Genomic DNA, 22,349 nt, shown 5'->3' with positions numbered 1-22,349 from the left:
CCCAGCCTCACATCAGTGATGGCCTTTTTGGCCTTCTCCTCAGCTTCCCGCCTCTCCTGCGCAGCCTCCTCCACCTCCCCGCTCAGCTGGGCCAAGTCCACCTCCAGCTTCTTCTTCTGGTTCAGGAGGCCTGTGTTCTGGGAGAGAGTAGAGCCTCAGCTGGTCTGCAGGGCTCTGCCCCCTACCCCATCCTTGTAACATCTTTGGTGTGTCCCCTACCTGCGAATGCAGTAGGTTGAGGCGCTCAGTGGCCTCCAGCAGCTCCTGCTCAGCCAGCCTCCGGCTGCGCTCGCCCTGTTCCAGGGCAGCCCGAAGCTCTTCCAGCTCAGCCGCCAGCAGTGCAGCCCTGCGCTCCAGGGCCTGACCCTGCTCACGGAGCTCGGCGGCCAGCCTCTGCTCCTCATCACGCCCTGCTTGTTCCTCCTTGAGCTGAGCCTGCAGTAGCCTCGTGGCTGCCTGGGCCTCCATGGCCTGGCGGGTTGCGTGGCCCAGCTGTAGCTCCAGGTCGTTGAGGTCCCCCTCCATCTTCTTTTTGAGACGCAGTGCTTCATTGCGGGCCCTAGTCTCTACATCCAGGGAGGCCTGCAAGGACTCCACAGCCCGCTGGTGGTTACGCCTGTAAGGAGGTGGCATGAAGGACAAGCTTGGCCCACAGGAATGGAGTAGGTCAGGCATTAACATGTGCCATGCTCAAGGACCCACAGAGTTGGGAACCCATTTGGGGAGCAAATGAATTGCCTGTTTTCAAGCCCCCTGTGACTTGCCACAAAAAAAGTTCATTCACTAGAGACCAAGAAGGGTGTGGACTGAACTCTAGCCTCGAGCCTCTTGTGGAGGACCACCTCTGGAATGGGAACACTCTAGTCCTGTGACAGGGACAGCTAGTCTGTCCTGTGTGCCACCATAGGCCACTGCTTTCCAGAGACCTCAGGTTAGTACACTCCTCATCCTTCTCCGCCAGCTTCCGGTCCACTTCTGCCTTGACCTGGGACAACTCCAACTGGATCCGCAGAGTCTTTGTCTCTTCCAGCTCCAGTGCCCCCTAGAGATGTTGATCAAGCAGTAGAAGTGAGGGGCCTCAGCAGGTATCTGGGGAGCAACGAAGCTAGGGGGCCATGGAGCAGACTCTACCCACCCGCGACTGCGACCAGCCACCCGTGACCAGCCCTGACCTCAGCCTCCTCCAGCGCGGCTTGCAGCTCATTCTTCTCCCCTTCCAGCGCCTTCTTGGCCTTCTCCAGTTCCTGGATGCTCTTCCCACTGAGGCTGACCTGGTCTGTAAGGTCACTGATTTCCTCTGCAGGGTGAACAGAGCACTGAGGACTCGCCCCCACCTCTGCTCTGGGCCAGTTCCCTTCCTTTACCCCAAGTCCAAGATCCTTCAGTGCTCTGGGCCAAGGGTCCTACCCTGCAGATTCTTGTTCTCTCGCTTGAGCGTCTCCAGAGCCTCAAGCGCCTCCTCGTGGCTATGTCGCAGTCGAAAGAGCTCCGTACCCAGACCTCGAGCCTCCCTCTGTGCCGCCTCAAGTTCCCGCTGCATCTCCTCTTCCTGCCGCCTCCGCTCCTCCAGCGCCCGCTCCAAGTGCCGCTGCTTCTTATCCAGGGCAGCGGCGGCTGAGGTGGCCCGCTCCAGCTCCAAGGTCACATCCTCCGACTCTGTCTGCAGCCGCAGCTTGGCCTTCTCCAGTGAGGAGCATTTGGCATTTGCAGCCTCTACGCCTTCTTCTGCCTCCTGCAGCCGCAGGGCCAGCTTCTTCCTGGACCGCAGACCAGGCAGGGTGGGCTATGTACCAAGGGAGCCTGGGGAAAGGACCCCAGGATCCCCACTACCACACGCGGGGCACAGGGCAGAATCTCCCTTGGGTCGTGGTCTAGATGCCAGCTACTCACTTGGCCTCCTCCAGCTCCTCCGTCCTTTGGATGGCATCTGCTTCATACTTGCTCCGCCACTGGGCCACCTCAGCGTTGGCTTTGGACAGCAGCCGCTGCAGCTCAGCCTGAGCCTCAGATTCTTCCTCGTGTTGCTCTCGGAGGAGGTCACAGTCGTGCCGCAGCGCCTGCACTGCATGAGCCAGCGCACCCTTGGCCTGTAGGGACACCAGTGGCCTCGCCATCAATCCAAGCTAATGTCCCCAGCACCCACCTCTGCCCCACGGTTGCCAGTGCCTGCCCACCTTGCTTTCTTCCTCTAGCTGCCTCCGAAGTTCCTCCAGACTCTGCGCTGCTGAGGTCTTCCCGCGGCTCAGCTGGCTGATCATAGACTCCTTCTCCTCCAGCAGGCGGCCCAGCTCCCCTGCAGGTGAAGGGGCCAGCAGGCCGGTCAGTCGGTTGGGGCGCAGCATCTAACCCCTACCTGACATAGCCCAGCTAAACCTGGACCTCACCATTCTCCGTTTGTAACCGCCCCCTCTGGGTGCTGGCGTCTGCCAGCTGTCGCTGCAGTTCCTCCACTTTGATCTTGGCCTCGCTTAGCTGGTCCTCATAGGTCCGACACAGCTTTTCTGCACTGGCCTGGAACCCAGAGTCAGAGATCGAGACAAGTTTGTGCATCCAAGGGCAGGATCCAGGGACTGCCAGTCAAGAGACTGGGGCCTGGGATTGGGACCTAGAACACTAGGTATGAGCCCAGAGATTAAAAGGAGCCTCTTCGGGGGCTGGTGAGATGGCTTAGTGGGTAAGAGCACCCGCCTGCTCTTCCGAAGGTCCCGAGTTCACTCATAACCATCCGTAACAAGATCTGACGCCCTCTTCTGGAGTGTCTGAAGACAACTACAGTGTACTTATGTATATTAAATAAATAAATCTTTAAAAAAAAATAAAGAAAGAAAGAAAAAGGAAACTCTTCCAGGTTCAGGGTCTGGGTTCCTACTGTGGGCACAAATTGGGGGTCTCAGGACCCATCCCAAGGACAGTGAGTCAGTATTAGGTACTAGATCTGGGGACAGGTATCAGGATTTGGTGGGAGTAAGGGGGTGGGGGACGGTGGGGGCGGGGACAAGAAGAGTGAGTGTTAGGGCAGGTGCTCAGTGTAAATTCAGGAGTCATGAGCTGGGGTCACATTCCTGTTGGAAGGTCTGAGCTTTGGATGGGAACCAGAACAAGCCGAGCCTAGGAACGAAAGTGAGCACTAAGGGTTGGTTAGAGGTCCAGACTGCTGCGGAGCTGGGGGTTAGACACCAGGTTAAACATCCAGGGGGTCAGGAGGTCATTGTTGCTGCGGAGTATTGTCATGAAGTGACCAGAGGACCGGGGGAGGAGGGTAGGGTCAATGTAGAGTCAAAACTGACTTCGAGGCAGGAAGGAGGCAGACCTTGCCACGGGCCAGAGTTTCCACGCTGGCGCCCAGATCATCCACCTCCATGCGCAGCTCGCTCTTCTCCTTTTCCAGTTTCTGCCGGATGCGCTGCAGGCTGTCCACCTGCTCGCTCAGCTCTGCAGCGCTATCGGCCTGCTTGCGTCGCAGGGCAGCCACAGTGGCCTCGTGCCTCAGAACTGCCTCCTCCAGCTCCCGCCGCAGCCGGCCCAGCTCAGCCTCACGCTTGCGGCAACCCTCGCGCTGCCCCGCGGAGGCTCCACCAGCTTCCTCCAGCCTCTCGCTCAGCTCCTCCAGCTCCCGGGCTGCCTCGGCTCGCTGCTTTTCCACGCGGGCGCGGGCTGCTCGCTCTGCCTCCAGCTCCTCCTCCAGCTCTTCGGCCCTCGCCTAGGGGAGATGGTACCGACTCCATGAGTCCCTGAACCAGGCCTGGTCCACCCAGGGCATCCCCCCCACGACCACAATGCCCACCTGCAGCTCCTTGATCTTCTTCTGCAGCTGCGTCCCCACGAGCTGCTCATCTTCTATCCGTAGGTTCAGCTGACTCAGCTCCGAATCCTTCCTGGGAGTACATGGCAGAGTGAGCCGGCCCTGGCCCTACCTGCAATCCACCTGTCCGCCCCTGTGAAGTCCTAAGGAGCCTCGATCCTGCGCCTCTGCTGTACACAGCTCTGATCCAGAGAGGGCAGGACGTGACTTCCGCCCTGGTGTGCTCCCCACAGCAACGGGGCTGAGAAGGAGGGCCCATCAGGCCCAGAGACCCTGCCCACCCCACACCTACTTCTTCAACTTCTCCTCCAACTGCTGCTTGTCTTGTGTGGTGTCTGTCACCGTCTCCTGCGTCAGCTTCAGGTCTCCTTCAAGTTTGCGCTTGGCGCGTTCTGTGTCCATGCGCAGCTTCTTTTCTTGCTCCAGTGAGCACTCCAGCTGTGGGGTAGAGAAGGGCTCAGCTTCGAGCAAGCCAGTGTAACTGTCGCCGCCCTGACGGTCCCCCAAGGGACTCCAACTCACATCCTCCACTTGCTGTTCCAACCGGATCTTGGCCTTGGCCAGTGCGCTCACACGGTCCTCCTCAGCCTGCAGGTCACCCAGAGCCTGCTGGTGAGCCTCCTGCAGCGCCTTCTTCTCTTTAGTCAGGCGGACCACGGATTCATCCAGTGCTGCCATCTCTTCTGTCAGGTTCTTCACCTGTGTCACGGCCCGATTTCACTGTGAGGACATTGCCTCACCTAGACCGGTCTGAGCAGCCACCTCTTCCAGCTACAGGATCCAGGCGGGCTGCTATACTGAGCCTCCACCATTCCTGATCTCTTCCTTGAGCTGGGTAAAAGTTCCTACCCATGCATAGCTCAGAGTAAAAGACTAGTGGGTGGCAGCCATTTACAATAACAACAAGCATTCTGAGAGCTGTGCCCTAGCCCTTGGCCCTGTAAGAACCTGAACAGCCTTGTTTCCTCTTCTGTGTAAAAGTCAATACTCACAACGCTGGCAACCACAGGTCTCCGTGATAGGATTCTCAGTTCGGACAAGCTGCCTCCCCTCCCCCACCCCAACAATCTGAGCAGTCCAGGACAGATGATAATTGCTAGCCTTTACCAAGCACCTCTTGTGTGCAAGGTCCCGTAGTGTATGCTTAGCAAAGGCTACTTACACCCAAATCCTTAGTCACCCTAATAATATAAGTGCTGGTACCCCCACTTGACAGACCAGACAACGGAGGTTCTTTTGTTTGTTTTGTTTTTGTTTTTTGTTTGTTTGTTTTTTCGAGACAGGGTTTCTCTGTATAGCCCTGGCTTTCCTGGAACTCACTTTGTAGAACAGGCTGGCCTCGAACTCAGAAATCCGCCTGTCTCTGCCTCCCGGGTGCTGGGATTAAAGGCGTGTGCCACCACCCGGCGAAAACAGAGGTTCATTAGAGACACTGTGGCCTGACTCGGGCTACATGGCAGGTACCCAGGCAGAGCGGGAGTTTTAGGGAAGAACCCTGCAGCTGCCTAACACCAAAACTGGCCCCCAGCTCTGGCCCTTCCCACACCTTATTCTCCGTGGCTTGTTTCTCTTTCTCGGCCTTGGCCAGCGTCAGCTCCAGGTCATCGATGTCTTTCTTGAGCTCCGTGCACTCGTCTTCCAGCTTGCGCCTGCGGGCGGCCAGGTCCGCATTCACTTCCTCCTCGTCCTCCAGCCGCTCGCTCAGCTCCTTCACCTTCGCCTCCAGCTGCACCTTGGACTTGATCAGCAAGTGGCAGCGCTCCTCCGCATCCGCGAGGTTGTCCTGCTCCTGAAGGGATGCGGGGGTGGGGGTAGGGAACAGTTAAAGAGCGGTCGGCGGGAGGCCAGGGCCGGCCCTGGGGAAGGAAGGTCATTTGACCAAGCAAAGGCAACTCCAGTGAGGCACTTGTTGGCAATTCAACTCGATACAGGAGGAGCTGGCGCACCTACACTCTGCTGAGCTCTGGGGACTATTGCAGGGGACACAGACAGAAACAGCTCTGTGAAAAATTAACATTAGCCACAACGCTGTGACCTAGGAGGCCTAGGCAGAGCTCTAGGAGAAAGGCCCCACTGTGCACTTGCTTGCTAAGGAGCTGCAACCATCCGAGAGGTCACCGGTGTGGTTGGGGCCAAGCCCAGACATGCCCACCAGGGGGCAGCACCAAAGGCCATTTCAGGAGGAGGCAGAGTTTCCTCACTGCCTGCTGCTTAACCTCCCATGCTGGAGGTTTTCTAACCGTCATCTCTGGCCTCAGCCTGGGGTTGGCATCCAAGTGACATTCAAAGCTTATACTGGAGAGACAACTCAGTGGTTAAGAGCATTGGCTACTTTTCCAGAGGACCCGGGTTCAATTCCCAGCACCCACATGGCAACTCACACTGTAATTCCAGTTCTAGGGGATCTGACACCCTCACACAGACATGCATCTGGACAAAACAATGCACAAAGAATAAGAATAAATAAAAACAACTATACTACGGAGTTTCCAGACTTTGACCCCTGCCCTCTGGGTATGTCCCTGTTATCTGCATCATAGATTCCTGGGTCCCTGAACCAGAAGAGGGAGCCAGGTTATATTTTCAGGGAAATCAAAGAGAGGAGAGGTGCGGCTCCCCTTCAACTTCGGCTTTAGGACATATGGATAAAGGCCTGCACGATACAGGGATGGCTGGGCAGATGTTGAGCCTCCTCTCCTGGCATTCCAAGAGCAGGAAGACAGCACAGAAGGTCGAAGTGCCCACGGCGCTGCCCTGGCCACAATCTGGCTCCACGGTTTCATTGGCCACCTGAGTCCCTGTCCCACTCACCGCCTGCAGCTGCAGGGCCAGGTCGTTCTTCTCCTGAGTGACACTGACTTGAGTCTCCTCCAGTTCCTGCCGCTTGGCGTCAGCCGTAGCCAGGGCCCCACGAAGTCCCCGCAGCTCTGCCCGCAGTGCCGCCAGCTCCTCCTCCGCCTGTGCTGAGCGCAGCAGCGGCTTCATCTTGAAGAAGAGCTTCATCCAGGACCAATTCTTGACGGCATTAAAGGCCCGGATGTTCCACTGGATGGTGAACAGGGCATCCCTAGGGACAGACAGCTCCCGTGAGGCAGCTGGCTCTGCCCCTTCAGCCGCTGTGTCCTATCTCCGAGGTCTTCCTAGCATCCCTCCAGAGCTGGGGAGTCTGGAGAGCAGCCCCAGATCCACCTCCAAGGCGAGGTCTGTAACCTCGCTCTGGCCCTCACCTCAATGTTAAGGTGTAAAATCTGAGGCTAGGTAACACGACCCAGAACCTCACCCCAATCAGTCACGGAGGGGGAGCAACCTCAGCAGCATGGCGGGTTGGAGATCCTGTCAAGCCTTGGATCAATGGTCACGCCTACTCCCCATCCCTTCCCACCCTTATCCTCCATCCCTCGCCCGAAGTTACCTTCCCCCTAGCATGCGCTGGTACTCCAGCCGCATGAGGCGGCCCCGGCTCCGAGCCTGCAGCAGTGTCAGCACCTTAGCCAGACGCTGGTCCCGCAGCTCCTCTAGGATGCCTAGAAGCCCAGCCTTGAAGAACACCTAAGGGTGGGGATGCCGCCAAGTGAGATCTCTGTCCAGTGTGACCGCGTGCACCCAGGTTAAGCCCTAACTCCGGGACCCCCTAACCTTGGTGTGGCCAAACTGATACTGAGTGTGGTCGATGTCCAGGGAGCCCAGCAGCTTCTCTGTGGCCTTTCTGCTGTCCACAAAGGTGTCATCTGGGATGGCACTGGGGTTCAGGATTCGGTACCTAGGAGATGAAGAGGAGGCTGCAATGGACAGACAGGGTACAGGCCACGGGAAGCCAGGAGCGGTAGCAAGAGAATCGTGACTGCCTGACCTCTCAGAGGTGAGGTTCCAACGGGACATGTGCTGCACAAGACGACAAGGGAGAGTGTGACCACAGTGGGGGAGACAGCACAGACCTTAGCAGAGGGGCCAGGTGTGTGGCATGCACCTGAAACCCCGGCATTTGAGAGGCAGAAGCAGGACCATCTTTGAAGCCGGCATGGTTAACTGGCCTGACCCTGTCTCAAACGTGGGCTTGGTGGCTTAAGAGCATTTTAGTGAGTTTGTCAGTAGATGTGGTTTTTATAAAGAACATGTGGTACTTTTGTGATTTCTTAAAGGCAAAAACATAAAACTATGCAGTCCCATGCTGCACCGTATCACAAAGTGAAGACACATCTGAGAATGCTATTCAGAGGGAACAAGGATCCCTGGCATGTCCGCTGTCAGGGAGATGTTTACACACATGTGGACGGGTGGGCCGTGGCCATGCAGTGAAGGGAAGGACCAGAGACAGGACAGGCCCCTTCACCAGGGGACTCATCAGGAGGCATGCGTCACGGGGCTACTGGAAAGAACAGTAAAGTGAGAGGACTCATGCCTGCTGTCAGCATTCCGGAGGCAGAGGCACCAGGGTCCATAGTTGTTTAATGCTGTGTGTGGTTTGTCTGCATGTATGTACTCGTGGCGACCAGAAGAGGGCGCCAAAGCCCCTGGAGCTGGAGTCACACATGTATGGTTTTAAGTCACCACGTGGGTGCTAAAAACTAAATCTGAGTCCTCTGCAAGAGCAGCTAATGCTCTCTCTTAACCACTAAGTCAGCTCTCCAGCACAGGTTTAGTTTTAAATATATGTGCACAGGCACAAGCACACATGCATATGGGAGCCAGAAGACAGCCTCCGGCTATCCCCACAAATTCAGTCTACCTCCTTTGAGACAGTTAGACTGCATTGGGTGGCCTGGAGCCTCAGGGCTCCTCCCCTGGGATAATGAATGTTCACCATCCTGCCCAGCATTTCATGTGGGTTCTGGGACTCAAACCCAGGTCCTCATGCTTCAAGGCACGCCCTGTCGTTGAGCCATCCACCAAATCTCAGGACTTCGTTTTTGGGTTTTGTGTTTGAAACGTAGGCTGCCCTAAAACTTACTATGTAGCCCAAACTGGCCTCACACCCCTGGTGATCCTCCTGCCCAGGCTCCGTAGGGCTAGGATTATAGGCGTGAGACACAATGCCCATGAGTATTGAGAGTTCAAGGTTAGCCTGGGCTACACAGCAATACCCCGCTTTAAAACAACAGACAAAGATAATGCAGACTCAGGCCTTCCGAGTCTTTGGAGATGGGACTGATAATGACATAAAACCAAACCTACACGCTCTCTGTGTACACGTGTGCACGTGTGCAGTGTCTGTATAGCTAGCTAAACTATAAAGGGCAGGTGGATGACCCTTGTTACTTGTAGAAGGGGAAGCGACTGAGGACACGTGTAGTCTAACAAACAGAACCGACCAAGGGAAGGGAGCCAATGATGTTGCTGGAGCACTCACTATCTGTCAGGCATCTCTCGAGGTCCACGCACACCCATGTTTAATCCTCAATCTATATCCTCTCTCGTATGCTCACCTAAGTTCTAGAATAATAAATCTAACCCAAAACCTACCTTCTCTCCAAAGACATCTGCCAGAGGCATTTCTAACTGCGCATGTTCAAACCCCCTATGTACCCAATCTAAACATCCTGCCTTATCGCTCAGTAAATCTACTACCCAGTAGCTCAGGCCCGAGACTTGGGAGTCACCACAGGCTAACCCGTTCTTATCCGGTATCCAAGTAACTGGCAAAGCCAGCAGCCTCCACCTCCACCTTTACCTTGTCTATTCACCTCTTTCCTTAACCCAGTTCCAGACTGAGATGCCTCCTCAGGGGACTGGAACTGCTGTATGTCCCTTAGGTTCCAACATGTCTCCCCTGCCTCCTCAAGCTCCACCTAATCTAAGAGCAGCGGGAGGAGGCTGAAGCAGCCAGTACCCACCGCTGCCTGAAGTCAGCATACAGCAGTCTGTTGGGGAACCCTTGGCGGCAGATCCGGATCCCCTCCAAGACCCCGTTGCAGCGTAGCTGGTGTAACACCAAGAAGGAATCCATGACCCCTGGATGTGGTGGGAGTGGAAGAGGTGGTTAGAGTTGTACGGCCATGCCTTTAGGTCCCTACCCAGGCCTTACTTAGAGACCGAGCAAACCCTCCAAGGTGAGAGCCTAAGATGCTTCCAGTTCCCCCATCCTGGCCAGCCCGGGGACACCACCTGGAGTCTTGTTCTCGTTGGGGACGATACAGCGGACGAAATGGGGCTGTGTGGCCCGCAGGTTGGTCATGAGCTTGTTGAGGTTCTCCTGTAAATGGGGAAAGCAGGGAGAGGCACAGGAGGGGCAGAGAACCAGAATTGGATGCCGCAGTGGATAGGGACCAGAGGGTACTGGGCAGAGGAACCCAAATGCTCCTTATGACACCTGCCCCACCCCATCCACCACCTAAGTCTTCACCACCACCCAAAGGCTCCCTCCCATGGCTCCCCCTTCCCCCAGCCCTACCCAGGCAGCACAGGGGCAGGCAGCAGCACAGACTTGCTGTGATGTTCACATGGAGAGGAGCTAAACATCACTGCAAGTCTTAACAGCTGCCCACCCAAGACAAGGGGACCGCAGGGAGCAAGGAGGGCGTGGCAGCCTGGAGAGGGCGTGGCAGCCTGCAGGGGGCGGGGCAGCCTGGAGAGGGCGGGACAGCCTGCAGAAAGCCAGGGCCGCTGGGGCCCCAGTCTGGACCTCACCTTGTGAAGCTGAGACACCGTTTGAAATGATGCTGCTTTCTTGCGCTTCTCTTTCACCCCAGACTTGGGGGGCTCGGCTAGGAGAGATAATGAGAAGTGATCATGCCAGGGAACGCGACTCTGTGGATCCCCAGGAATGGTCCCTCAGTACTCACTGGAGCAAGAACCTGCATAGTTCTCATAGAGGGTGGCCAAGAGCCTATTCTGTGACTTTTGGAAGATGGGGACCACCGTCTCATTGAGGGGGTCTTTGTTTTTCTCCAGCCAGCCCACGATGCTGTAAGGTACCTACAAAGAAAAGTATTGACCCAGGTGGCGACTCTGAGGAGGGAGAGAAGACAGTGGTTGAGTATAGGACTCCAGCGAGCACCTACCACGCCTGCGTAGTGGACCACCTCGAAGTGAGCCTGGTACTTGCGTTTCTTGTCTGGGCGGGGCTGCTGGAAATTCGGTGACTTCCCGGAGTGATTGTCATAGAGCTTGGCCCTGAAGCTTGCGTCTGAAGCCTTGGGGAACATGCACTCCTCCTCCAGGATGGACAGGATGCCCAGAGGCTGGGAACAGGAAGCAAGACTGAAGGGCCAGGCTAGACCATGCTGCCTGGGACCTTGGACGTTTGTTCTCCAGTCTAACTCCCTCTGGGAGCTGTTTCAGGTCCATAAGCCAGCTGTGCACAGGAGGAGTCAGGCACGTGTGTATACCCAGGAACCCACCTTCTGGGAGAGAAGGGTATGAGGCTTGACTTCGGATCCCCTTCCCTGCCTATGTGTGTAGAATAGGCTGGCATCTCTGTGCCCTATTAACTAACTAACATCCATGGCTCATTTTTTTTTTCTTTAAGACAATTGAGTCTGCATTTTGGTATCTACACTCACTAGAAATAGGGAACCCTATATTTTACGAAATCTATGTTTCTTTTTTTTAAAAAAAGTGTTTATTTGTATGCATATGTATGTGCCTGCATGAGTTTGTGTGCCCATGGAGGCCAGAGGAAATTGGATACCTTGAAACTGAGGTTACATGCAGCTATGGCTTGCCTGCTGTGGGTGCTAGGAACTGACCAGACCTTGCTCAAGAGTAGCAAGTGCTCTTAACTATTAAGCCATCTCTCCAGCCCCAAACCTTCACTTCTCAACTGAACGGGAATAATGATTCACTTCAATGATTATTTAATAGACACGCCAATCACAACCACACATTGATAGGCAGCTTATCCAGGCCCGCACTCGCGCACACACACACACATGCACGCATGCGCAACTTCCGGCAAGGTCCCCACCCTAGTCCTGACCTTCTCGATGAGGTCTATGCAAGGCTGCAGGTCCAGGCCGAAGTCGATGAAGACCCAGTCGATGCCCTCCCGCTTGTACTCCTCCTGCTCCAGCACGAACATGTGCTGGTTGAAGAACTGCTGCAGCTTCTCGTTGGTGAAGTTGATGCACAGCTGCTCGAAGCTGTTAAACTACGGGGCGGCAGAGCCCCAGTCAGCAGGCCCCTGATGGATGCAGACTGGAGGGCATGGGGCGCACGGCTGCAGTCCCCCACACCCACCCATTAGCCTCTGCCTCAGATAGGACCATGCCGTGGTTGAGAGTTCTTCTCACCTCAAAGATCTCAAAACCAGCGATGTCCAGGACCCCGATAAAGAATTGTCGGGGGAGCTTTGTGTCCAGGGTCTGATTGATTCGAGATACCAGCCATCGGAACAGCCGGTCGTAGGTAGCCTTGGCCAGGGCCCCCACGGCAAATACCACCTGTGGATACAGGGAGGCAGGGTCGGGTGGGACCCGGCAAGAAAGGGATCCCGCCTCAGCTGTCCCTGAGCCAGCCTTTGGAGCCTTCTCACCTGCTCCACACTCTGGCCCTTGGTAACATACTCGTTTCCCACACGAACCCGGGGGTGCAGGAGACCTTTGAGGAGGTCCCCACTGCTGACACCCATCAGGTAGGCAGCCTTGTCCGCACCTGGCAGGGAACATGGCTTGGATAAGGGCAACAACGTGGGCACTTGGGGGTCAGGGGTCTGTTGTCACAGTTTGGGGGTTTGAAGAGGAAGGTTAGGAGGAATCGGGGCCTGCAAATTGTCACCTTTAGGAGGGTCTAGAATTCAGACAGGAAGAGAGAACACTGCGATCAAAGATTATTGACAAGGGTTGAGGAGAATGTCTGGGAAAGTGTCCAGGGTAAAGGCCAGGTCAGACTGAGGTTAGAGGTCCTCACTCTCAGTGCCATCTGCCTCAGCCTGTTCCTCTCTCTGCTTCTGTTTGAACTTCATGTTGCCAAAGTGCAGGAGAGCGCCCACGATCTTGTAGCAGGCACATTTCTCATCCACGCTGAAGCCCAGGATATCCATTGCATGCTGACATAGGAGGAACCAAGCAGGCTCAGAGAAGTATGGATCCTTGAGAGTCTCGCCGAGGACCACCCCACTCATCCTAATTCCCGGTCTCGACCCCAGTGCACATGCTCACACACACCTAACCCATGGGAATCCAGTCTAGTGCCTCCTCCCACCCCCACGCCCACCCCGTTTCCCCCACAGAGCATCGTACATCAGTGGCAATAAGCTCCTCGCCGTCATCCATGTTGTCCACAGTGGTGACCCCCTGGCTGCAGAAGTGGTAGTCGTAGGGATTCATGGACAGGAGCAGCATGTCTGTGGACAGGGAGACCCAGGAGGAGAGTCAGGCTGAATCCTCAGGCTGCCTTTCCTCTCCTGTCCCACCAGGGGGCCCCCGAGGACAGGGGTCTCTTGGCAAGAGTCTTGAGCCTATAAGGGCTTCTCTGTAACCTGAGCTTCTGGTCCCTGTAATCCCCACACAGGGCTTTCAGTTTATTTCATCATTTATTTTTATTTATCCCTTTGAGACAGGTTCTATGAAGCCCACGCTGGCCGTAATTCTCCGATCTCAGCTCCTGAGTCTGGAATTACAGGCATGACTTGCTGGCTGCTTCTTTTTTACAGTTGTGTGAGTGTGGGAGAGACAGTGTGTGTGAGAGTGTGTGAGTGTGTAAGAGTATATGTGCAAGTGTGTGAGTATATGTGCGAGTGTGTGAGAGTATATGTGCGAGTGTGTGAGAGTATATGTACAAGTGTGCACATGCATGCGCATGCGTGCTTGTGCATGATTGGGATGGAACTCAGGATTTTGTGCCTCCTGGATAAGTGTTCTCTATCACTGAGTTGTACTTAGCTCTTTTCAAATTTTTTATTTTATTTATTAGCATATTTATTTTGTTTTGTTTAGAGAGGTCTCTCTACATAGCCCTGGCTGGGCTGGAACTATGTAGCCCAGGCTAGCTTCACACTCAATAGCTCTGCCTGCTTCTGCTTCTTGGGTACTAAGATTAAAGTTGCGTGCCACCAAGCCCAGCCCCTTTTCATTTTTAAAGTTTATATGCATATCTGGGCACGAGTCCCTTTCTTAACAGTTCTCTGGGGGAATGGCCCTCAGTCCATAAGATTCCTTCATCCTTTGACCTCTGCTCAGTCATCTTTCTACCCCAGATCATCAGCTGGATACCGGGACAAGCAAAGACCATGCTTTGCCTTCAAAGGGCTTTCAGTGACTGGATATAGATTACCACCGGATTCCCTTGGTGCTGGGTGGGAGTTCTTGTCTCAGGATAGGCAGTTGCCATCTTAGCAGGACAATGGAGCCTGTTTTCCCTAGCATAGGAACATGTGCACATATGCACGTGCACACACGCCTCCACTGCCGCCACCCCCTCAGTAACAACCATTTCCAAAATATAAACAAAAAAGCAAGAGGGCTTAGTGATAATCAGAAGCAGTAGGAAGAAAAGGGTGGGTACAAACAGGCTGTGTGTTTCCAGGAGAGTGGAGGTGCCCCACCCTTCTGCGGAGAGGGTGTACATCCACCCCAGAGCCTGGACTGATGGGGGCCAGGCAGTGTCTTTGGGATCTGACCTCCCATCCTGACCCTCACCCTGCAGCTCCGGCTTCTTCCCTGAGAGGATCTGGTAGTAGACATGGTAACCACGCTCACCAGGCAGCTGGAAGATCACTCGAGACTTCTCCAGGAGATCTGCAGAGAAGGGGTGCCAGCCTGCGGTCTCTCTACTTTCCCAGGGCAAAGAACCCCAGAATGGTGCAGGGATAGGCAGGTCTATACTGGAAAGTGCCCTCCCAGGATCTGTGCCACTGGGTGGGACTTGTGTCTGTCTCTGAGGGAGTCCCTGGTGTCTTCCTCCCTTGCTCTCAGCCATATGTATTGAGGCAGAAGTCTCTCTGTTGAACCCAGAGCTCACTGATGAAGCTTTCTCACTATGCGGCTTGCTTTGAGACTCCCTGCCTCTTGCCCTCCAAGGGCTGGGATTACCAGTGGGCCACCGGCGCTTACACGGGTCCTGAGGAGTCTGAACTCTCGTCCTTGTGAAGCACAGCAAGGACTTTACTCATGAGTCCTCTCTCTAGCTCCTCAGAGGAGCCTTAGAAGCAGGGACAGGAAATGGTCAACTTCGGGCTATAGACAGAGCAGGAGAGTAGAGACCAGGGGCCAGCATGGTGGGTAAAGTGGACGCAAGTGGGAACTGATCAGAGATGGAGAGAAATGGCCAGAGCAGAGGGAAGCCAAAGGATTTCTTCCGTTCAGCCTCTGTCCCTCCTCCCACGACTCCCTTGTCCTCTCCCAGACTCACAGCTATCAATGTCCGCAGAGGCCAGCTTCCCAGTGGGACCAAAGTGGATGCGGATGAACTTGCCCTGCAGTGGAGGGACCATGCCACCCTCAGTCCTGTAGAGGGTTTCTTCCACCAGGGGCCCCCTGGCTACTGAGTCTTCTCCCCTGACCCCCAACCACATACTTCCCAACTGTGCCCACTCACAAAACGGGAGGAGTTGTCATTCCTCAGAGTCTTGGCGTTGCCAAAAGCCTCCATGGCAGGGTTAGCCTCGATGATTTGATCCTCAAGGGTGCCCTGGTGGCAGTGGGAATGAGGGCCAGAGCAGTCCATGGAGAAGGGGGCATCCCCAGGACCCCATAAATGTTGTCTGCCCCACAGCTGGCCCTATACTTACCCCTGTCTTTGTTGCCAGAAATTGCTGGAGGGAGAAGGAAAGTGTCAGAAGGTGTGTGGCCTTTCAGAGTAAGGGTGGGGGCATTGGGACGGTCGTCAGTGGGACAGTGTATGTTAGTCACCTAAATATTTAGTAATGTTAATCGTAACATTCTCTCCTGGAGCGCTCTATACACCTAGCTCTCCTGGACTGATTAGCTTGGAGATGTTAGACAGGGGAAACAAGCATCATCTTGAGGGTTTGAGGCAGGGGGCAGCACTAGAGTCTCCAGTGTTCCAAGCCCAACCCTGTCTCTGCCTTCTCAGGAATCTCTTCATTGTCCACATCTGCACTAGGGGCATGCTAGAGTCTTTTCTCCATAGTGCCCGCCAAAGCTCCTCCTCCTCTGGGAAGACCTCCAGAATCTGATCTTTGACAGTGCAGCGACTTCAAGCCTTCCCCCAACCTCCCTGGCGGTCCCTTCATACTTTCCCTGTCCTATGTTACTTATGTCTTCAGCATTGCATGTGGACTGCTACCCAAAACAGCCCTTCCGGCTGCCTGTGCTGAGCTCTGTCAGAGCAAGGTCACATCACCCAGAGTCCACACTCCTTCCATTCTTTCCCCCCATGTCCAAGACTTAAGAAAGCCACCAACACATTGCTGAGAAGTGGGGGAGGGGCCCCTGCCCTCCCTATGCAGGTCTCAGCCACTGCTTTTGGTCAAGACTCTTTCTGGCTGGGTGAGCCAACTCTGAGCTCCGAGCGTGGGTGGGGGGAGTTAGTGCAGCTTTTAAGTTCCCAAATCCTGTGGGTGACCTTCTGCTGAGCTGCTTCCATAGCCTGACTCCAGGATCAGAGCCCCCTCCTATGCAGGTACTGCCCTGTCCCAGCCCTTCCAGGTGTGTTCCTGCCAGCTTTGGGCTCTGTCTTCTTTTCCTGTTACAGGGTTACCCTACTTGTCTACAGTATCACCAAAGACCTTCCAGGGCTTGGGAAATGGTGGGAAAGGAAGGGAAGAAAGAATCTCAAAAAGTCAACAGCAAAAACAAAAACCATGGTTGCAACCAAAACTCAAAACAAACAAAATCCAAAATCAAGACAATCGAGTGAGGAAATGGGGAGAAGAGGAAAATAAGAGACAAAACAAAACAACCAACAAATGGAAAAAGAAGAAAGAAAACACAGCAAGAAGAAAAAAGAAAAAGGAAATTGCCCCAGAATAAAGCAAGGCTCAACAGGACCAGGAACGTGGGTCGAGCAGAGGAAGATGTATGGGTCTGCTCACGTTGGTGTAGATGTGTGGGGTCAACCAAAGTCACAGAGCTCTCAACAGCTGGCCTGTGGGCCAGGGATAGCATAGTCACATTAAAAACAACAAAAAGCACCATGTCTTCATTGTTTAAGAAGTTTCAAAAAAAAAAAAAAATCTTAATTAAAACCATGGGCCATGCAACGGTCAAGAATTCCCAGTGCCCTCAGCTCTGGGTGATTAACGTCTGCAGAACAGCCTGCTCCTCTCACTGGGAGCTGGTAACAGAGACCTCGATTAATGTGGCCCAAGAAAATAATCACTTCCAAATAAAAGCACCCTATTTGGTAAACTCTTTAAGAAGTATGACAGTCACAACAGAAAAGTCACACACACGCACACACACACAAACATCCAGGAGCAGTGATGTGGCTCCTGTCTGTGTGGTGCCGGGGAGAGCTGTAGCAGGTCTGGCTCAGGCTTAACAGTGACGGAGGTGGCCACGGGTTTTCTGGTCGAGCCTTGCTCAGGCCAGAGCCTCTCACCAAGGTCGGAGGCTCAGGCAGGGCTGGGGGCTCTGGCGGGGGTGGGGTGGGGGTGGGGGTTGCAATTTTAAAAAGAAAGAAAGGAAGGAAGAAAAAAAAACCCACCAACAACAAAACAAAACAAATAAAAAAATAAAAACCAGGGGAAAGCAGTGGGGATTGGTGCCCGCGTGGGCGAGTCTTACTGCCTTCTTGCCCGGCCCGTCTCCCAGGGCAGCGACGATGGCAAAGTACTGAATGACCCTCTTGGTGTTAACCGTCTTACCGGCCCCCGACTCTCCGCTTGGACAACACAAACATCAGTCACCAAAGCCTGCCTGTCTCTCTAATCCGCTCAGCCCCCCAAACCTCAAGCCTCCCCCCCCCCACCTCTCTTCCCTCCTCAGATCCAAACTCCCAGGCACAGACTGATCTGTGAGATGACATTGCCAGCATACCACCGAGAACCGAGTGCTAACTTAGCTCCTGGTGCCAATCCAGGTACCCCACCTCCATCAGAAGACCCCGGCGGGGTAGACCATCACCATCTTATGGATAAAGAAATGGGCCTCGGAAGATCTGAACCCGTCTCTGCTCTGTGCGAGGTTCACATCTAAACATACTTAACTGTTGGCAGTTTTGTGTGGCGGGTTAGGTTGTTTGGTTTATATTGGTGAGGCTCAGGGACCCAAAAGTGTACAGCAAGAAATGGGAATGGGAATGCCTAAATCCAGCTTTATCTGGCTTCAGAGGGCTTGTTCTTAATAACCTACACTTGTGTATGTGTGTGCTCATGTGTATCCATGTGTCCATGCATGTATTGGCTTGACTGGACATGAACTCAATACATATGGAATGGATCTCTTTCCCATGAAGGCTAAGGAGGGCTGAGGGCTGAGTTACAGAGATGAGATGAGAAGGAAAGGAAGATGACCTATGTAGAACCTCCAAAGAATCAAGATTCCCAGATCTCAGGAGAGACGGCGAGGAACTTGGGGTCACTCCCATGTTTGAATATCTGCTTTCTACCCCTTCCCCCCCCCACACACACATAAAGGGGGTCAGGGTGAACATTGGCTCCAGGAGGTAAAGACCCTGACCTAAGCACTTTGGATCCAACCCTGAGAATTAACTTTGATTCCCCCAACCACCACCATCAAATGGCCAACACTGGCCATTCGATGTCCAGAGCCCCACTCACGTGATCAGCATGGACTGATTCTCTCGGTCTAGAGGAAGGGGAGATAATAAACGTGTTAGCCGAGCGAGGGACTAACCATAGGTGGACTGCCTGGATCATCTAAGGCGCAGACACACTTGCCACTACCCAAACGCCCAGTGAGAGAGACCCAGGAGGACTTCCAAACTAAAAAGGCAGAAAAACTCGGGCAGTACCAAAGAGGGAAGTAATGAAGGGAAGGGGAGCAGAGTGGGTGCTAACCGGAAGCCACCCTGACCTGAGGGGTGGTGAGGGAAGTGGCTCTTACTGCGGAGCATGTCGTTGTAGGCATTATCTGCCACGGCATATATATGAGGTGGGGCCTCAGAGCGGCGCTTGCCTTTGTAGGCAGCCACCACAGCAGCTGTGTAGACCGGGAGCCATTTGTATGGGTTAATGGTGACACAGAAGAGACCCGAGTATGTCTGAGGAGAGAGAGTTCACAGACAGAGCTTTTAGGGTTAGGAAGAGAGATGTCCAAGTTCCCATTCTCAGGCCCACCATGACCCCTGCAAAATTCTAGAAGCCTCCAGATGTGCCATGCGTGACCTTTTCTCCTGTTCCAGCCTGAGCCGCAGCAGGCTCATAACCGACTGACCTCGTAACCCTCTGCTGACCCTTCAGAGGTGCCAGCAACCAGGCTCCACACAAGGCCCTGGCTCTGCTTCCAAGACCCTAGACATCACCAAGTCATCTCTCTAGGCCGCTCCCTCATTCACCTACAGTTTGTTCCTCTAGCCCTCTCCTTTGCCACTCTTCAGTTCTGCTCATTCAATCTCAGAGTTCAGTTCCAGCCCTCCTCTAGCCTAGCCACTCCTAGCCAGTATTCTTCCCTTAGACCCGCCCCACTAGTGGCTCCGCCCACCGCTGAGCGGTCCCTGCCCAGGACTCACGTAGATCATCCAGCGAGCATAGCGCTGCCGCAGGTTGTGCAGCACAGCGGCTTCGTTGAGGTGCGTCATCATGGCCATGTCCTCCAGTAAGTCGAAGCGGGGTGGGTTCATGGGCTGCATCTCCGTTTCACGCACTGTCAGCACCTTCCGAGGAGATGTGTCACATGGTGAGGAACAGAGATGGGCCAGCTGCCCTTCCCACTCTCTCCTCCCCGCACACTCCCATGCCCCGCTCTGCTTCATTCACTCTGCGGGATCCAGCTGACTAGGAGATACACCCAGCGTCAGAGGGGCTAATCTCAAGGAAGGGGACGCTCAACCTTCTGGTCCTTGGTCTCCACAGTGACTTTGCCTCCAGTAGCTTCAGTCTTGACCTCAGCCTCCACATAGGCATCCTGCTCATCAGGCACCCAGACCCGTTTCTTACCTGGGTTGCAAAAAGGCAATCAACCAATCAGTCAGACTTTGAGAGGGCCTCCAAGTGTCCCATGGGATTTCTACGCTAAAGCAATAATCCCCACCCCCTTCCATCCCCCAGTGTCACTGGGAGCCCTTCTGCCAGGACATAGACATTCCAGTGCAGACTCTCCAAACCCAAGGCAGAGATGGTCCCTAAAGATCTCAAATGAGCTGACTGGAATAACAGTCTATACCCTACACCTGGGTTCAGCTCCCTGCCTCCTGGGAAGCCTTTGTTCTCTCTGCATCTGTTTCCTCAATGCAAAGGCCTTAGGAAGTCACAGGCAGGGCATCCTTTTGGTATGAGGTTCCTAACTCTCAGCCGGGTTGTACCTTCCCCTGTTCCACTGAAGGTGTGGACACAGCCGGTCAGGAGATGCACCTTAGGTCCTCTGCTCATTCCTGATGGGTCAGCTCACTCTAGAGCTTCGGAAAGCCCACATTTTTATGGTGATAAAATGTGGTGGAGAGCAAGTTCTGTTCGGTGCCCTCGCAGTCGCTAGCCACACTCCTTGGTCAGAATTATTTATACAATAGGGATCCACCACAGGCTCCCTTATTTAACTAATTAATTAATTTTAATTTAAAAGGCTGGAAGGAAATCCTCTGCATGCAAAGAAAACAGTTAAGATAATAATAGCAGAATGTCAGATTAAGCACGAGACACCTCTCCTTTCTTCTGAGACAGGTTCTTGCCACGTAGCTCAGGCTGGCCTCTAATTCACAGAGATCCACCTACCCCTACACCCTGATTGCTGATATTAAAGATGTTCGCCATCACGTCCAGCTAAGCACTGTACATTTTGAGCACAGTGCTGTGTACAGCTCCAGCTGTTGCACGCCACTGAATCTGGCGCTACTTTAGTGCCCACCTCCCCAGATTGGTGAGAAGATACACAGAAAATTATCAGCCCTGGCATGGCACGTCATCAGCCTCAGACATGCATTGCCTATGTTATTATTGTACTATGAGCCAATCAAGGCATAAATAGTAGTCTTTGTTCCTGTCCCTCATCAACAGTGGCTTTGGCTCCACGGACAGCACTAAAAATAAGTTCAGCACAGGTTTTGTGGACATGGAAGCCACCTGCACACATCAGTCTCATGTCAAACATCCCAGGTTCCAGCCTGAGTCTTCACAGAGACTTCAGGAGCAAGGTGACATTGTCTCATTTTACAGAGGAACTGATCAAACCTCGCTTCTGGCCATATAAGCATCCTCACGTGGTCCCTGTGACTTTAGCCTCTGGCACTCAGGAACTGAGGGGAAAACCCAGGTATCAGGCCACAGTGTCCCTGTCATGTCAAGCAGAATGTCTGCCCTCTTCACTCCTAGTCTGAATTCATGGGTGTGTCCATGGCTGGGTCCCTCACTTACCATCCCATGGGACAGTATGCACCTTCATCATTTCCTGGTAGCCCTGGCGGAGATAGCAGGCTGATTCTCCAAGTTCACTCATATCCATCATGGTGGCGGGAGGTACAAGAGGAGGACCTGAAAACCGGGGCAGCGATTCAAGACAGTCCTAGGCAGCGAGCTCTGCAAGACAGCAAGGACAGGAAACTCAGGGACCGGGACCCACACTGGAGTATGATCCTCTACCCCACAAGGCTTGATAGTGGGTGATTCCCTGGGTGAGCCTGCAACTGCACACCTCCAGACATAAGAGCATCCTCTGCTATAGGTAATGATGTCGTAGGCCCACCTATGGGCACTCTCTTGCCTTCCCTCCAGCTCCAAACCTACCCTCCACCCTAATTACCCACCCTCCACCCTGATCACCCACCCTCCACTCTGATCACCCACCATCAGCTCTGTCACCCACCCTCAGCCCTGATCACCCACCCTCCACTCTGATCACCCACCGTCAGCCCTCTCACCCGCCCTCAACCCTGATCACCCACCCTCAGCCCTGATCACCCACCCTCCACTCTGATCACCCACCATCAGCCCTGTCACCCACCCTCAGCCCTGATCACCCACCTGGCACCACGGTGAACACAGGGAGCACTGCTACCCCTTTTATTGCTGTTGTCAAGGTCAGCAAAGGAGAGCTATGTCAGCAATCTCCACGTGTCACAGCCCCCCCAGCCTGGCCACAGGACACAAAAGGCAAATTCCCTTTTATCTCCTCTAGCTCAACCCCTGGGCTATTTTTACCTCCCATTGTCAGGGGATCACAAAGGCGGAGAGAGTCAGTCACTCAGTCAGGAAGCTGGGATTCAAGAGTGACAGGGACGGGGCAAGGCAGGGAGGCACTCAGGAGTGGAAACTGAGTCACAGGGAGTCTCCTACACACAGGAGAAAAACCTACACTTCCAGAAGGAGAGAGCAAGCAGACCAGGGAAGGGAGCCATAGAATCCCCACTGTGACCATGGATTTTAGTGAAGTCCAGAGGAAGACAGCACTAACCACGTGTCAAAGGTCAGCATTCACACAGACAGCACTGAAAGGACCTGCATCCTTCTACAGCACCTGGACACTACCCCTCAGCCTCTAGCTCCACCTCACAGAGTCTCCAAAGGGAAATCCAACATGAAGAAAACCCAAACAAA

The 22,349-nt window shown here is 54.2% G+C and overlaps 1 protein-coding gene across 1 annotated transcript in view; it reads right to left on the bottom strand.

Annotated features, from left to right (window-relative positions):
• The window catches only part of Myh7b (myosin heavy chain 7B), a 23,016-nt gene extending 1,726 nt beyond the window's left edge, over nucleotides 1-21,290 (bottom strand). Inside the window, exons 1-36 of the mRNA XM_021192409.2 lie at nucleotides 21,171-21,290; nucleotides 19,654-19,760; nucleotides 19,334-19,477; nucleotides 18,709-18,865; nucleotides 18,423-18,450; nucleotides 17,428-17,524; nucleotides 15,468-15,491; nucleotides 15,275-15,367; nucleotides 15,089-15,152; nucleotides 14,377-14,475; nucleotides 12,979-13,082; nucleotides 12,647-12,785; nucleotides 12,273-12,391; nucleotides 12,031-12,180; nucleotides 11,718-11,888; nucleotides 10,801-10,980; nucleotides 10,582-10,714; nucleotides 10,427-10,503; nucleotides 9,905-9,992; nucleotides 9,634-9,751; nucleotides 7,439-7,562; nucleotides 7,215-7,351; nucleotides 6,614-6,869; nucleotides 5,349-5,591; nucleotides 4,325-4,501; nucleotides 4,095-4,240; nucleotides 3,785-3,875; nucleotides 3,311-3,700; nucleotides 2,385-2,511; nucleotides 2,175-2,293; nucleotides 1,891-2,087; nucleotides 1,408-1,757; nucleotides 1,173-1,297; nucleotides 927-1,042; nucleotides 220-616; nucleotides 12-137 (exon numbers count right to left, since the gene is read on the bottom strand). Coding sequence (XP_021048068.1) covers nucleotides 12-137; nucleotides 220-616; nucleotides 927-1,042; nucleotides 1,173-1,297; nucleotides 1,408-1,757; nucleotides 1,891-2,087; nucleotides 2,175-2,293; nucleotides 2,385-2,511; nucleotides 3,311-3,700; nucleotides 3,785-3,875; nucleotides 4,095-4,240; nucleotides 4,325-4,501; nucleotides 5,349-5,591; nucleotides 6,614-6,869; nucleotides 7,215-7,351; nucleotides 7,439-7,562; nucleotides 9,634-9,751; nucleotides 9,905-9,992; nucleotides 10,427-10,503; nucleotides 10,582-10,714; nucleotides 10,801-10,980; nucleotides 11,718-11,888; nucleotides 12,031-12,180; nucleotides 12,273-12,391; nucleotides 12,647-12,785; nucleotides 12,979-13,082; nucleotides 14,377-14,475; nucleotides 15,089-15,152; nucleotides 15,275-15,367; nucleotides 15,468-15,491; nucleotides 17,428-17,524; nucleotides 18,423-18,450; nucleotides 18,709-18,865; nucleotides 19,334-19,477; nucleotides 19,654-19,760; nucleotides 21,171-21,261 — 5,304 coding nt within the window. The 5' untranslated portion in view covers nucleotides 21,262-21,290. The remainder of the gene's footprint in view (nucleotides 1-11; nucleotides 138-219; nucleotides 617-926; nucleotides 1,043-1,172; nucleotides 1,298-1,407; nucleotides 1,758-1,890; nucleotides 2,088-2,174; nucleotides 2,294-2,384; nucleotides 2,512-3,310; nucleotides 3,701-3,784; nucleotides 3,876-4,094; nucleotides 4,241-4,324; nucleotides 4,502-5,348; nucleotides 5,592-6,613; nucleotides 6,870-7,214; nucleotides 7,352-7,438; nucleotides 7,563-9,633; nucleotides 9,752-9,904; nucleotides 9,993-10,426; nucleotides 10,504-10,581; nucleotides 10,715-10,800; nucleotides 10,981-11,717; nucleotides 11,889-12,030; nucleotides 12,181-12,272; nucleotides 12,392-12,646; nucleotides 12,786-12,978; nucleotides 13,083-14,376; nucleotides 14,476-15,088; nucleotides 15,153-15,274; nucleotides 15,368-15,467; nucleotides 15,492-17,427; nucleotides 17,525-18,422; nucleotides 18,451-18,708; nucleotides 18,866-19,333; nucleotides 19,478-19,653; nucleotides 19,761-21,170) is intronic.
• Nucleotides 21,291-22,349: the final 1,059 nt, after the last annotated feature.

This window comes from Mus pahari, chromosome 3 (assembly GCF_900095145.1).
Source record: "Mus pahari chromosome 3, PAHARI_EIJ_v1.1, whole genome shotgun sequence".
Classification (NCBI taxonomy): domain Eukaryota; kingdom Metazoa; phylum Chordata; class Mammalia; order Rodentia; family Muridae; genus Mus; species Mus pahari.
The sequence above is the reverse complement of the archived record's forward strand: the minus strand, read 5'-3'. Positions and strand labels throughout refer to the sequence as shown.